Source organism: Atractosteus spatula, chromosome 4 (genome assembly GCF_055471065.1).
Source record: "Atractosteus spatula isolate fAtrSpa1 chromosome 4, fAtrSpa1.hap1, whole genome shotgun sequence".
Taxonomy (NCBI): Eukaryota; Metazoa; Chordata; class Actinopteri; order Semionotiformes; family Lepisosteidae; genus Atractosteus; species Atractosteus spatula.
Window position 1 is genome coordinate 73,369,204 of NC_142709.1, and position 16,761 is coordinate 73,385,964.

The window sequence follows — 16,761 nt, forward strand, 5'->3', positions numbered from 1 at the left end:
TCCCCCACTGTGTGAAGGTTATCCCTCTTTCCAACCGCCAGCAGGAGATGCTAAGATACAGATGAGTTTGGCTGCTTTCTTTCGGGCTTGGAGTGTTGGTTGCAGCCGTATTATTGCTAACTCAAGGCCGAGCATTTTAGTACAGCGGGAGCCTGTATTCCCACAAATCTCATTTGCCCTGATGTTTGCTGAATTGTATATAAAAAACATCCATTTTTATAATGGTGCTAAAAGTCTGTGTATCATAATTTTATCTCTGCCGTATTGCCAGTCATTTTAGCACAGATTAAGGCTTTGATGAGCAATTTAGAAACCAGCAGGGACAAAGAAATAAAGTAAGAATGCCTTACTTAACAACATACACGGATCCTGCAGAAAATTCTCAGTGCAGATTCTACATTTCGAGGTTTTCATTTTTACAGATCATAAATACCACCCTGGCAGTGAATTACTATTGACCCAAAGGCACATTCAAGCTGATGTCCTGTAGTTGGGGGTTCATTTGCTGCTGCAAGATCTTGGCAGCTACATTTCTGCTCTTATTTTAACAGTGTCAAAGCTCTTCCCTGCAGAGAAAAAGGCCAAGGCGCCCACACAGATGTACAAAAATCCTTTTTGTCCCATAAACCAGACAGGACAACGGCAATGGACACCTAAAGATAATAAATAATTTTTGGAAAAGCCATTTAAAATCAGTTAGAGCACAGGACTGTGATCATATAAGTGTGCCTTTCTGGCAGGTTTAGAGATTTACCCGGTGGATCAGTGATCAGACACTCAGTGGGGAGCAGTGACATGTTCACAGGCCCACAGGCCTCAGCCTTCACAGTACAGGGCAATAAACGGGGGAATCGGACACCATTTCCCCCAAGAGTGCACCAAGAGTGCAGTTGTCGGCGCCCTGCCTCCAGCAGTCCTGAAGCATGGAGTAAGAGTTGCAGTAGCATGTTGAGGCATTTCCAGTTTGGACTAACTGCTCAATCCCTGCTCTACACCAGATTTAAAATGAATACAGACAGCTTAACTACTGGATGTGGAAATCAAGCTTGATTAAAAAGAAAATGTAGCGTATGCTGTATATACAGTACAGTAGTGCAGCAGCCAATGCTCACTTGTAAAGGATCAGCAACCACCCCAATTCTCGTGCAGGCAGGAAAGATCTTCCCTGCTAGCTGCAGCTACAGTGCAGCTGGAGGAATTCAGCTCCAGGGCTGTTGCAGAGACGGCTCTGGAAGAGTGCAGGTTTTGTGCTAGCTTTCAGAGCACACTTGAAAGGAATTCTAATCGCTATGCAAAGAGCTCTTCTTTCACACCCAACATAAAAGCTCTTGTCAACAACTGTGGTGACATTAATTGCATTTCAGTCAAAGATGTGGCAAGAAGACTGACTGCTATCACTAACACCCAGAAGGACACACACAGCAGCATCCAAGTGGAGCAAATATGGAGGAGGCAGCTTTGATCCAATTGTACCTGGTGCGATGAGAGAATAGTTCTTTTGCCTTAAATGTTTTCTTTTTATTTTTTTAACATACCTGCAATGAAGCAACTACCATGGAAACAATAGTTTAAGAAAGCAAATGCGATATCCCTAATAAACTCTGCTGCTGTTCACAGGTGTGGTCTGTGGTTTAATACTGGATGTGTTATTTCAGTAGTCCCCAAGTATACAGTAAGCTGTTCCTGTGAAGTGTTCTACAGCCTGAATGTTAACTGGCAAGACAATTAGAGGTACATGCTTATTTGCCTCCGAAATGTCTAGATCTTAAAGGTTAAAAGCAAGGTCCTTTCTTTGACTCTAATGAGTAATTTACACCTCGTGCCATTTTCTCCCCCAATATATAATATTCTTCATTTGCAGAGTGCTGGCAGCCGGGAGATGAATACTAAGGGTCAGGCATCACACAAGCGCTAGCAGCCTCCTGTAGCCGGGTGTCATTGTGGTTCGCTTAATAAAACTGCAGTGCAGCCTGTCTGCTGATACAGATTTCAGCATGTAATGAGCTTTAAGGGCTGCTGCTGTCCCCGTGGGAGTCGATGACAACGTATTTCAGATACCTCTCTCGCATATACTGTACTGTATTACTGTATTTGTATTTATTTAAAGAGACAGAATAGAATTATTACATTCCTTAGCAAGGAAGAGACATACGTGTATTACCAGTATTAAAGGCACTTAACAGGAAGCTCCAGGGCCTATTAATTGTACTTTAGGAAACAATGGATGGTTGTTCATCGGTCATTAGCAAAGCTCCTACCACAGGGGAGAAACCCATTGACTGGAACACAGCTCATGGATCTTCCACCCATAACAGGATGGCAAAAACCAAACCAAGGAAACACAGATCAATAGGTCTCTCTTCTATTGCACATCAGAGTTAGAAGTAAACGTCAGGATCGTCTGCATGGCATTATGATTCTCGGGCAGCTTTAGCTCTGGCATCCCAATAAACCCTCTCGGAACAGGAGGAGATTAGCAAATGAAATTCCCAAACACGAGGCAAACACCTGGCAGACCTAGTGCAGACAATACCATAGCATTGCATGCAGGTAGGAGACCTTTTAAGTATAAGAAAGACTTAGGTGTTTCCGTTAGGCATTTTCCTTTTCCGGATATTGTAGAGTAGTATCAGCAAGGAAATAAGGAGTGGTAATAAAAAAGTAAGGGTATATGGTTAAAAGTGCAAAATGTGACTCAAGGGACATTATGTTGAAAATGTTCAATGCATTATTAAGACCTCTTTCACAATATTGTGTACAACGTTAGTCACCATGTTAGAAATAACACATGGCAGCTCAGGAATCACTCCAGAAAAGAGTAAGAACAGAGAGTACATTCCAAAGCTCGAAGGAATGTCTGACACTGTCATGTAAAAAGAACTGACCCTTTTTCATCGGAGAGAACCCGTCTGAAGTATTCAGAACTTTTGACTACAAGCCTTAGACAAAGTCAGCCCAGCAGTTACTGCAGAATCAACAGTGAAATATCATACCCATATGCACCTGCGTTTATGTACAGTATGTGAGCAACACAGCGGAAAAGTGCTCATAATTGATTGAATGCTTCCCCCAAATAAAACATTAATTCCCTTAACACTGACATGTTTAAAGATGTAATGTCTTCATGACATTAAGTAACATAATAAACTCCCACATCTGATAATGCACAATAAAAAACTAAAATCCACTGATGTCTAATGTGCATTTTAAAAATGCTGTTATACTGAGCAATGCATTACAGATGATAAAAAAATCTCAGCTGAGTAGATGGGGGCAGTGGCAACGTGAAGATAAAGTAACAATAAAAATATTTTAAACTGGAGGCTCGTTGTGATGATACAGCCAGGAGTGTATCTCTGTATGGAGGAACGCAGAGTGTCTGACATGCAAAACAGGCCTTTTCCTGGACTCCGTATGAGGAGACACTGCAAACAGCAGCAGAGAGATCCTTCACTGGGGAAACCTGCAGCTTCAAGCACAGCACGGCCTGCGATTGGCCTCCTTATGCACAGAACTTTGTACAACGTGGGAGGGGCAAAGCTGAGAAAAACCAAACCTACCGAGTTGCAACGTTTATTTCTCTGATTTTTCTCCTTTATTCTGCTACTCAACTCAACTAATGCAGGTCAAACGCAGGTCGAGAAGACTCGACCATGGCAGTATGTTCTGCTCTGTCTGGTGGGCGTCTGGAAGGGGCCACCCAGCCATTTGCTTCAAGATGGCGGCCTGGATTCCTCGCAGAAGTGGCTGGGCAAGATCCTCTGGCCACTTAGACACTCACAAGCTAGAGGGCCTGAATTGCCTCCTCTCATTCTCTCATGTTCTGCATTGCTCAGCTGCAGCACAATGATTTCATTCCACTAAGAGAATTCCACTGCTGTGTGCTAAATAGAGCATTGTTCAATGGAGCAGAACCTGCTCAAGGTAAGTGACATTCACAATCCCACATGGATATTTTTTGGAAGCGCGTGTGTGGGGGAGGGAGGAACTGATCTGAAATAATTATCCTTGGATTACAGTGAGTAAGAGTGTTTCATCACAGGCAAACAGCATGTGCAGATGTTCCACCATGTAAGAGAATGACTGTAGGTCTGAAAGTGGAATGAAATTCTGGGGAGAACCCAGCGCTTCCCTGAGGAAGCACCTCTGCACTGTAACAGGATTCTCGCGCACGCCGGAGAACCCACATTGCTACGGTTACATCGAAGACTACTGCCTACAGCACAGCAGCACAGACAGCGATTATCCCACAGAAGGCTCTTTGGTTTGTTAAAAAAAGAAGTCTGAACTTTGGCAAAACCCAACTGTGAAGGTTTGCTAAAAAAATATTTCAAGTTAATGGGCCGCAGGTTCAGTGCAACACTAAAACAAACTATATAATAGCGCTACTGCAAAATAATAATTTGGGGAATGACAATAAATGAAAAATGTAAAACTCGAAAATGTTAGCTGTGGTGGGTTACTGGCAGAATTTAAATTGCTGCTGATTTAAAGCACAGCACAGCACTGACATACTCTGCATAATTAATCCAATATCGACCCACTATGGGATATATGTAGATTTGCGTCCATAATGTATCCCTCCAACTCCTGTACCAAGAGAACTGGTAGCAATATATGTCCTACCAGTGATATTTACAGTTTAAATCACATGAATTCAATGAGCAAAAAACTCATTACAGTACATTGAGCACATGGGTCAGTGATATAATTAGGGCTGGAGTGCATTCTGTAATTAAAGTTTCATTCCTTTTGCTTGCACAGCAGTTCCACAGGTATCAAAAGCAGGTTGTGGACAAGTGCTTGCTCTTCTTTTTCAGTATCAAGACCTCAATGCAGATACAACAATGAACTCGGGCACAGGCACTTTTGAAGCTGATTGCCAGCACACAGAACAGACATCAGCTCCATAAGCAGGCATTCACCACTGTCTGCTACAGAGTCAAAATGAAGAAGACTTTATAAAATGTCCCTAGAAAAATGACTGATTATCCAAAGAGCTCATATCTCGATTTCACCCTGACAGATCTTATAAGTTTAGATTCCACCTACAGTTTGTGAGTCTATGATCAGAAATGTGTTGAGAGCTGAAGGAAAAGTTTTTGCATGTGAATGCCTCTATAATGATAAGACAGCAGTCTTTTTTGCCCTGCTTAATTAAACATTTCTCTTGATTTAAGTTACTAGAATATAATAACTGCCATTACATCATTAAATGGTAATTCACATCTGATTTTTTATTGGCTTGAGTTTTGCTGAAATAGAAAAAGTGAAATGGGTGAACTTCAAATGTTCAGGCATTTTTAAAAAGTCAAAAATAAGAATCAAAGAAAGGCTTATCTCATTGTTGAGGACATCAACAGACAGAATATCTGTTTTGGAGAAGCAACATCTGTACAATTGTCTTTGTAATGAAAGAATAATTACCACATTTCCTGAAAAAAAAATATTTTCCATCTGAAAGATGACAGTAATTACCAGACCATTTCTGTACGCTCCTCAGACTGGAGTACAATTTTCCCACACAGGCCTGTTTTTATTTTTCTTCTGTTTAAAATTACTTCCATTTTAAAGGATCGTGTAGAAGTCAGAAATCGTTTGATCCGAGTGGGTAATCTGAATTTCCATTTTGGCACAGCAGTGGGGGCTTTCAGATTTACGAGCACCGGAGCAAACTGGAGCCATCCTGATGCTCTTTCCCAGCCTGTGGGCAGCTCCTGAAATAGACCTAAATTGTCCTGAGTGCTGTTGAAGGAAGGCAATGGCTTGCTATTAAGTAAATCTGGTATTGTTAAATTTGTATTGATTTACTATACAGGGGTTCAAAAATAATTACTAGAACAATTCCTTTAAGTTAGAAGAACAGATATAAACCTGGACACAAAAAAAAAGCCGAGTAAAGAACAAGTGGGGCGCCTGGCAGCCTGGCCGGAATGCCAGAGGAAGACCAGGACAGAGATCGTTTGGAAAGTAGGCGTCACGCCATTTGACATGAAGAGACAGGAAGCACCTGAAAGGATTCTGTTCTTCTGCAGGCACAAATAGAGATGAAACCAGCTTTTTCAAGCAATGTCTTGGGCAACTTAATCACATTATGCATTTGTATTTCTTATATGGGCTTCAGATATATTGGGTATGAGGAACATAACATGATTGTGTGGAACCCCACCCTCACCCACCCATGAAAGAAAAGGGGTCTGTAACAATGCTCAGTACTACTTTTGAGAATGAAGAGCACGTTCAGCAATAGGCTGATCCAACCGCAGTGCGACAGGGAGCGCTACAGGAGGTCATTCTTGCCTTCTGCCATAAGACTGTACAACTCATCCACTGTGTGTCTGGGCAGGGGCAACATTGACATTGACCTGTTTTTGGACTAAGCAGTAAACTCTCTGCTTACATCTGGCTTTTCCTGTTTACAACTGTTTTTTGTGCAATATATGCCAGGGACTTGTGCAATACATTTATATTTATATTGTGCAATACAACTTCTTGTGTACTGTTCTGGTTTGTTCTTTGTATATTCTGGACTGTGGGCAACTCTTCTTAGTGCACTTCCCACTGTACGGATTGTATTGTATGTATTGCATTGTATTGTTGTATTATTGTATCATTCCATTACACTGTGCTGTGTTGACTGTGTTAAGCTGCTATTACACTGCAATTTCCCTCACGGGATCAATAAAGTATATATATACTACTGAAATTAATTTTATTTAGATGAATCTGTGTCTGGTAGGGTGTGGTTCTGCCTCTGAAGCACTGGATTACCTCTCTGAATTTCCTCTGCCTGGAAATATGCAGATCCAATCCATAACCCAGACAGGTTTTCCACTTTCAAACTGAAAAGAGCCCCTGCATTTCCTGCTAGTTATAATACACAGGATGGTTACCTCAGTGTTCGTGTGCCTGCACGTAGTGAACTATACTGATGGATCAGATGGTAACATCGGGGTCTAATGGATTTAATCAAATATTTTAAAAATAGACAGCAAAACAAACGTCATAAAAGATCGTTCAAAGAAGTCAAAGGTCAAGCTCAAAGAAAAAAGTCTATCATGATGTTTGAAATGTCAGTATGAAATGTGACACACTGTCGATAAGAAAACATTACCCAGTTCTGGGCATGGCCTCCCTGAGCATTAACACAGTCATGGCAGCACTGATCCATACACTTTATCAGCTCTGGACAGACTCCTGTGGGAGCCTTCACCAGCTGACAAAGGTCATGGTTGTCTCCTGTAGATGGCATGAAAACGCTGGTCACACCAAGACCTCAACACCATTATGCCACTGTAATCCTAGTAGTACTCTCAGACCTTGCCTTGTCCTGCTGGAAGATTGACACTTTCAGATTAGCTTGCAGAAACAGAAATGTTAGCTCAAGAACTCCAAGCAGCGAGAGAAAACATCTTTCATAAGGGTTACCTACCATACAGTACATACAGTAAGATCTACAGCATCTCCTGGACCATTAAAATTTCTAATGGGGATCTGTACAAGAACACCGCCTGTCGAGATTAAGAAGGACTGGATAAATTGACTCCGACAAGTGGAACGTCCCAAGAGTGAACACCAAAGGTCTGTCTATAATGTATACCCAGGGTATTAACAACATGGCACAAGACTGTGATGACTGAACTGAAAGTGCTGGGTCAGACATGAGGCACAAGACAGGGATTGATGGAGCCATACAGTACTGTATATGCCCCATGTGGGACCTGGAGGAAAAGTACAAAATTCAGGATCTCCCAGACTCTTCCCATTTTTGCACATTGGATTAGGACTAGAGGATTTGAGCCTAAATGTAGTTAATGTTTTTCTATTCATGACGTCCAGGCTGACTCCTGGGTGCGAGAGATACTGTACTTGCTGAAATGGGGTTGAAAACTAAAAACTGATGTCACGAGCAGCCGTGAGAGAACTGTCCTAAGACAGCTACAGTCCCAGAAGACACGTGCTCTTTCAGGGGGTTGTATTCATGTACATCAAGAGTCTGTCGAGCTTCATCTTCACATCAAAAAGAAGGAAAAAAACTAAATTCAAATAGACTAGTGGTAACCATTTTTTACTAAAATTAATTATTAGGCTTGTACTAAACAGGTTCTCTTCAACCAGACAATAATATTTATTTGTCTGCAGCAAAATCAGTTCTAATTCTGTGTTATAAATTACATTTTGTATTAATTTATTTTACATGAAGATAAATGTTTAATTCAATGCACCAGTAATATATTGCTTAATTAGGCAGCCACGAGCTCTTTAATGTCCCTCTGCTCTTTGCGCAAGTGTGGCACACCAACTTGAGCCTCATATTTCACCTGGTGCCAAGAGCATCATCATTTTAGATCCGAAAGGGGTTTAAAAGTAAAAGCCCAGAGAAGTGCCTTAGATGAAATATTTAGAAAATATAAAAAATGAAATATCACTCTCCTTCTGGTATATTGCTCAACTCACAGCTGCAAAATGTGCCACTTTTGAAAAGCAGAAGTAATTGAAACCCAGTCATCTGTTTAAATACCAATGTTATTGTCAGACATAAACTAAAACTGTTTTTCACTGTGAAATTGTAATATCACAATTGGCTTTAGAAATAAATAACCCAAACTGACTGTAATAAAAAGAAATTAAGAGCACAAAAATTAAACATGCCAGAGCTTCCTCATATGACTAATTCTGCTGTGGGTTTCATGTGCTGTAATTTGTTATCCAGTAAAAAACACGTATTGCTGTTTTTTTTTTTTCAATTCATGTAATTGAAGGAAAGACTGTCCTAGCCCTGCTGTTACAATTTTGATTTACAAAATAAAATTTAACTGATCTCAGCTCACAGACCTTAAATGAAACAAAAAATAGAAAGAACAAGCACAACTAGAGCAGATGGGTCATTTGTATTTCTAGCCCTGTAGAATCCACAACTACTAAGGATTTTTTCACATTAAAAATGGTTCTGTTCCCCAGTATTGAGTGCTGAAGCTGTATTCCTGTTCTATTCCTCCATTTTTACACTATATTCTGCTCTGCTTATCGTGAGCTCTGCTGGCTAAACATTAGCCAAACCAGATTTACTATTCAGGACATATGCCTACAGAATTTAAGGGCAGAGAAAACTCTAATGAATTTGAAAAGGCAAGTGATGCAGTCTCATGAGTTGTCTAATTTATTCACTTGGATAAGAAATTACTGTTTGACAATTAATAGTTATAAATCTTTGTACCGACCTGGAAATTACTAACTTAAAAAGTGAAATAAACACCTTTGCCCTCTCACTAGCTTCATTTTCATCTGTTCCTCTTTGTTGGGGAAGAATGTACTGTAGATGCTACACTTCAAGACCACAAGAATGCCTTCTATTTACTGCTTCTTATTACCTGTGGGAAGTACTGTATCTTTGTCTGAGCAGCAAATGAGTTTTTTTAATTCATAATAATTAATAATTGCTTACACTTACTGTATATAGCGCTTTTCTAGACATTCCACTCAAAGCGCTTTACAGGTAATGGGGATCCCCTCCACCACCCCCAGTGTGCAGCACCACTGGATGACGCAACAGCAGCCAGAGTGCGCCAGTCCGCTCCCCACACACCAGCTCTCAGTGGGGAGGAGAGCAGAGTGATGAAGCCAGTTCAGAGAAGGGGATTATTAGGAGGCCATGATGGGTAAGGGCCAATGGGAAATTTGGCCAGAACGCCGGGGTTACACCCCTACAGTACGCTTTTCGAGAAACGCCCTGGGATTTTTAATGACCACAGAGAGTCAGGACCTCGGTTATACGTCTCATCCAAAGTACGAACCCTTTTTACAGTATAGTGTCCTCGTCATATAGTTGGCCTTACTAACACCTATTCCAGCCTTAGTTTTTCCCAGGAGTCTCCCGTCCAGGTACTGACCAGGCTCACGCCTGCTTAGCTTCAGTGGGTTGCCAGTTGTGAGTTGCAGGGTGATATGGCTGCTTATTCCTTTTTTCAAATGAGAAAGATACCATTTGGAAACTTCTAGATGCTAACATCAGATAATCCTGCACACCATGACCACTATAATCATCATTGCCTTCTACAGATAGAATTTGGTTCAGGGATATTACTGCTATGTTCTCGGTTAAATAAAGGTCAGTGCTTTGTTTAATCCAAATAACAAGACTGTTTCTAACAGTCTAACATGAGCAAACAGAAAGCATTGCCGTGCTGACCCATAGCAACTAGAGCATGTGACTGACTGTCCTTCCTAGGATAACAGCCAATTAGCTCAGCTGTGATTTCCAGCAGGCTGATGTGCTCTGTGACACTCGATAGATAGCACAGACAGATGGTAAAGTTGCATGTAATTGGATTATTATGACTAATATGAATAGTTATTAATGATTATAATGGTAAGAAATCACTGTCACAACACCTCATACAGCCTTATGATGTTTTACAAATTAAATGTGCATTACATGAAACACATAATAATTCTCCAGTTTAAACCCACTTCTGAATGTGAACTTGCGCTTTGTGAACCAGGTTTTTTAAAACTTTCACATAAATACACTTGCTGCCTGTCCTTAAGACATGTCAGATGGGTTAATGGTTATTGTAAAGAAAGACTCGATAACATAATGCCAAAGCAATCTTCATAGCTATTTCAAAGAGTACTTCAATTTGGATTTTAGGTGGAAAGGAAGATTTAGATCAGAGGAATGACTGCTTCCAAATGAGATCGATGGGCGAAATTGCCTTCTCTCGTCTGTAAACGCTCATACAGTATGTTCTTCTGAAAATGGGCGAAGAGGCTAGATTTGTATACTTATTCAGTTTCAGACAAAAGCATCTGATTCAATACTGCCTCTCGATCGTGACAGTACCTCTTCATGAAGATGAAAACATATACAGTATAAAGATTAGCACAATGATAAATTTTTATAACACTGCCATTAGTGTCCCTAGAGTGCACCAGCCCTTCCCTGCCTCTTGTCCCAAATCCATGAGCACCCTCCATGGGAATGGTTCAGATTTATTTATGGCTTTTCCAAGGATTGTAATGGACACATGTTCTGCAAAGTCAGACAAATCTCCTCCATGCTGCCTAGAACAAACTGTATTGGAAAGGTACTATTGAGTGAATATCTAGGCAGACCACAACACCCGAGTTCCAAAAAACACAAAGCCGTATCACAAATAATCTCGGTTTGGTAAATGAACATCTCCACCGAGGATAATATCAGAAAAGACATAAAGCCAGCCAAAGGGTGAACAGCATATGTATCTTGTGTCAGAGAATGGCAAACAATGTCCCGAGCGCAAAGACCGATCAAAAACCCTCTGTTCTCTCAGGAGTGCTCTGCAATGCTTGTTTTGGTTTCAACTCCACAAGCTTACCCTTACCTCTCGCCCTCTGTGTGTGTGCTGGGGCCGTGGATAAGGCTTAATCTTGTGATGCTGCAGGTCACTGTCGAACGTCCCTCCCTCCCTCCCTCCCTCGCCGGCAAACCTGCAGTTGCACTCCAGACTCAGGGCCATGGCCTGTGATTTATTGATCGGCTGTGGAGAGGAGCCCAGAAGCTGCCGGCAATGTGATATGCATTGTTAGACTTTTCTGTATGAAATGGTTCTGTTGAATAATATTAATGGCTAATATGAGTTCCCTTGTGCACAGCAGGGAAACATGCAGAGTGGTGGTCTCTGAAGTGCCTGAGGCATTCTCTCCACAGCCAAAGGGTCCATGCTTCTCCAGGCAGCTTGTACACACAGACACTGCTCGGTGCCCCAGTTCTCCCCAGTAGGATACTAAATGGATTGCAATAACTCTTCGTTCCGCATCTCTCGCTGCAGTGGTGAGAGAGAGCTGGAACACACACAGGTGTTGATAAGTATGCACCGTATTCACTCTGTCCTTTTTTTTTCAGTGCAGGCAAAATTTAATAATCATAGTAATTGATATTTATGGTTAAATATGGCAATTAATGATAATTATACTAATTAGAAGTGACAAGAAGCAATCTGCTCCGGTCTGTTCCTTCGAATCAAACCCTGCTCCCAAGCCCCCACCCACTAACACTATCTTTTAATTTTCCAGGAATCATCACAACTAATGAAGTTCTTGTGATTGAAGCTGAACTAAACACAAAGTGGCAATAATAACAACAACTCATTAACTCAGACTGAGAAGTAAAGGGAATCCTCCAACAGGGCTCCTATCCATCACTTCCATGTGTTCACAACATGTGTGTTGCTCTTGCATATGATGAAAGAGAACCATAACTCTGCTTCATTCAGTTCACCATGTTAGACAGGACCACAATCTAGGCACTAATTCATATGGTTTCACGAGGCCAGCCAAGTAATCCACTTTTTGCATCATGTGACATCACAGTCAACTGTTAGACGAGTGCTCGGCAGCAGCCCTGGTATTCCCCTGGTCTCCCTGGAAGTCCTGTCCTGCTCGTCTTCTACACAATGATCTGTGGATCTGTAGATCCATACGAATGTCTGACCAGAACAAAAAGAGACAGGGCCACATACTGTATCCTTGACAGTGTACCAGAATATTTTAGGCTCACAGTCAAAACATTATCTTACCCCTTGGAACTGAGAGAACTATCTGCGTATCTGAGGAGACAGATGAAATGCGTTATCCATGCATTAAGCAAAAAGAAGAGCGAAAGGATCCCTTCTGCTCCCTGTCAATGGGCTTTAACTACCAGCTGTAGACCTTGTAGATGTTTCAGCAGCAATGTTAATGAAATAGTCTCCCACTGTGATGCACTAAGCGAGATGAAATGTCAAAATGTGTAAAACTACTACATCATCATCACCACTCTCTGCAGTGCGGAGCTTTACAACCTATCGCTGCACAAGGCCACACAGTTTCCCTGTGCCGGGGAGACAGGCAGAATCCAGAGCGCCGATCCCCTGAAGATCGCTGGGGAACATCCTTCACATGTCATCGCATACGGGGAGTATAAAAACTCCCCTCTGCCTATCTGAGCACACAACGGCCATATTCAGGATCCTCCGTTGCAGTTTCAGTTGTCTTCTCAGCTCTATAACAGGTAAAACCAAATTACAAGGAAGGGTCTAGGCTCTGGGCCAGTGGCAAGGGAAATAAATCTCTCTCTCTGCGGCAGCTTTGCCACACTCCTAACTAACCATATTTGCAGACAATTTAAAACAGCACATCTCCTCTGAAATGGGCCTATAAATGAACCTGCAGGATCGCTACAGTGCAAGGACTGATATAAATTGTAGAAAGGTTCCCTTGGACAGTTACTTTATTTCTCTATAATCAAGGCAAGTGAAAAGAAATGCTAAAACCTGTGCCACTGAATTATCGCAGAAATTGATACTTTCAGTATTTGAGAAATACTTGGAGGATTTATATTTATCTCCAGCACAGGGCTTCATTTTTATGGCCTTTCCAAAACATGAACTTTATTTGAGACAGCATATTTCACTTAGCAAAAGCAAGCTACATGAGAAGTTAAATCAAAAATATGTGAACAGGCTGCTTCCTGCGCTGTCTATCTTATTAGTATCTATTTTTTGAGAAGGAGTGCAAGAGGATGATTATGTGATAACGACAGTAAACATCAGATATTTTTCATACCCACTTACCATCTGTTAGAAAAACTCACCCACTGGAAACTCTTGACCTGTAACAGCAGTGACTAATTTCCAGGGAGATAAAAAAACTGACCTCTAAAATATGTTGCAAGGTAAAACCTTCATATTTCATGAACTTGAAAGCAACTTTCTGAAAACAGCACATTACATGGGTGAAGAAAATACACTCAACACACTAATTAAATCTTGTGCCATGCATTTTAAGACTTGTAGAAAACTGGTGTATGAGAAAATGTAGAACCTGGTAGTTCTTGTTCTCCTTAGTGCAGCCATTTCGAGAGGATACAAACATCCAACACTTTCATAAGTCCATCAGAGTACCTCCTTCATCTAGCGGTCACTGTTGTCCACAAACACCCAAGAGCAAGACTGCCCACCCACTCCCATCATCGGTCTGACGCAGATGGGTGAAGAACATGGAGACAGGCAGTGAATGGGGTCTGGGCGACATTTCTGGACATCGCAGGCTTCAGCAGAAAGTTCCCCTGACGTGAAATAGCACCGAAAGCGGTATTTGAAAGGAGATGAACGAGCAACCAGCTGGTGAACTGGAATGGATTATTTATGCAAGAGAGGAAACAATTCAATTTCATATCTAACAGGGCACTTTCCGCTTTGAGGCCCAGTTTACTCAGTTTAGCAATTTTCAAAATGGTGACAATTACCAGCCACACGTACACTACTAGAACTTTCTTCTTGCACACGCTGGAGGTTAAAAGCACTTCTGCGGCCTACAGTCATCGCCACATTTTCAGTGTTACATGAACAATAAACACCCAGCTCATCCACTATGACTGTACAATAATCCTGACGTTCAGTGCAAAACTCAAGAAATAACAGCTGTTCAGAAGAAACTACACCCAGGGCCCAGAGTTTCATTTTTGTAACATGAAACGTACAGGGAGCTATACTGTAGAAAGGAAGTCCCTGCTCAATACAATCCATCCAGAAGACTAGCTGCAGGGCAATTCACCCCTCAGAGCAAAACAAAACCATCAAAAAAACTCCATCTATCCACCCTTCATCAGAAAATCGCCTGCTGTATATCCAAGAGAGTACTACAGAAACCTGGAGCCTTTCCCAGAAGCACAGGTCACAGGGCAGGACTGCAAACTGGACAGGACACAAGCCACAAAGAAAAATTCAAGCTGTTCAAAAATATCAACTGCAAAGCTCAGAAATAAAAAAAGAAAACCAATTCAATCTGGGGGAAAAAGCCAGTGTCTCTATTTTGAAAGGAATGCTGCTGATATGCCTGGAAGCAAATGATTCCAATACAATTAGCGACACTCCCCGGTGCACACTTTATACCAATTAAGAGACTGTATTCAAAAGACAGATTTGTAAATAGCTGCTTTTTTCATCTAAGGTTGTCCTTTGTTTCATTACTTGATCAATAGTCGACCGAGAGCAGAGGTCACATCAGAAATATAAATGCGTGGGCACTGCTGTAAAGTGGCACTGAGCAGCAAGCGTTGAGGTCTGTACAGGAGGGCGTCAGTGATGTGACTGCCTGCGCACACCCAGGGTAATGCAGATAATGACAGAGGGTCTGCTCGTCTCATGCTGTTTCAATAAGACTCCACAAAATACTGCAACAGCTTCAGCAGAGTACAAAGCACCTCAGAGTCCAATCCCAATAAAAAAAATAACAGAAGGCAATAAATAATAAATACAACCTCATTACAGCTTTGCATAACTTAGCTACACAGAGAAAATGTACGACTACCTCAACAATAACAAATCATTAGCTAGAAATTGTTCCTTCAAATATAATTTGAACAACTAGACATGGCACAATCGTTACTGTAGAACCCTGTACACACAAAGGTGTTTATTAGTCTATCCATTCTACATATTAATTGAGCTCACAAGCACATTCACACAAAGCACTTGTGGTGTCTCTGTTTACCTTCTGCAGCGCAAACCTCCGAAAACCTTATTTACAGTGAAAATACAAACTGCTGGAAAGTGCTCTTCTATTGCCTGGCTACAGGCCAGTGCAACTTACCTGTTATGCTACAGGTCCTTCTGAGTCTTCTTTTCTACACATTTCCATCAAAATTGAGAAATTATTGTTGATTTTTATGCTAAAATAGCCTTAACCGAGTCCTCTTGAATTGTGTGAATGTTTTTTTTAACTGCTGAGCAAAAGTAAGCCATTCTGATTACAAAACCACTCAGAATTAAAACCGACAGCACACTCGCTTGACACACAAACATTAACCTTGCAGAACACAATGACTTAAGGGGAAAATAATAAAATACTGACACCCATGAGAGCTCCTTTGACACTCAGAAGGCAGCCTTGACTCAAGCAAACAGCATTCAGAATCAGTGGTAACGGATATCTGTTCTATTTACTATCATGTTATATCTTCTGCCTCCAAGCAAACTTTCTCCGACACAAACTGCAGCTGGCATGTGGGAGCAGAAAATCGGTCCTGAAAGTTTTATATTCATAAGCCTGATGTTAGAGAAGGTAAATCAGCTCCTGCGAGTACAGTTTCCTAGGTTTGTGGAAAAGAAAATGACAGCACAACCTAAACTGGAGTGAACTCCAGGCATTCTTTTATAACTGCTGAACACAAGCCATTACAAGAGACATTTTTGTGGAGGAGACGGAGAGTAAAATATCTATCATCTTACCCAACACCCCAAGCCGGTAGTTAACAGTGATGACAATGACATTCCCATAACTTGCCAAGATGCTTCCATCAAACATATTCCCTGTTCCTTCCATGTACGAGCCTCCGTGGATGAACACCATCACTGGCTTCGGGCTCCCACTCTCACGGATGTCTGAGAGGGAAGAAAGAATAGGACAAAATAATTGAAGAACAAATTCAACCTGACAGCCAGAAATGTAAACTGAACTGTGGTCAAGCTGCACATTTATTTACCACTAGTGACCTGAGACAAATCATGTGCAGGTTTAGATGTCAGCCTGCTCTGTTTCTTAAGCAACATGCGTGTTATGTTCCTGGTACTTTGCAAATATTTGTAAGGAATCTGATCAGTACAGAGGTCAACATCGGCTAGCAGTGTAAAGCAAAAAAACTGTTAAAGACCATTAATTTGTATCATTTAGGCAAAATTTTTCATGTGGTTTTAATACAGAGATAAACAAAAGAACAATGTGAGATTTCAGAACAAAATG

At 41.3% G+C, this 16,761-nt stretch overlaps 1 protein-coding gene across 1 annotated transcript in view; it reads right to left on the reverse strand.

Moving 5' to 3' along the window:
• The window catches only part of nlgn1 (neuroligin 1), a 123,512-nt gene extending 107,114 nt beyond the window's left edge, over nt 1-16,398 (reverse strand). Inside the window, exon 1 of the mRNA XM_088914078.1 lies at nt 16,251-16,398. Within this exon, the coding sequence (XP_088770204.1) occupies nt 16,251-16,371 (121 nt within the window). The 5' untranslated portion in view covers nt 16,372-16,398. The remainder of the gene's footprint in view (nt 1-16,250) is intronic.
• Between the last annotated feature and the right edge of the window lie 363 nt (nt 16,399-16,761).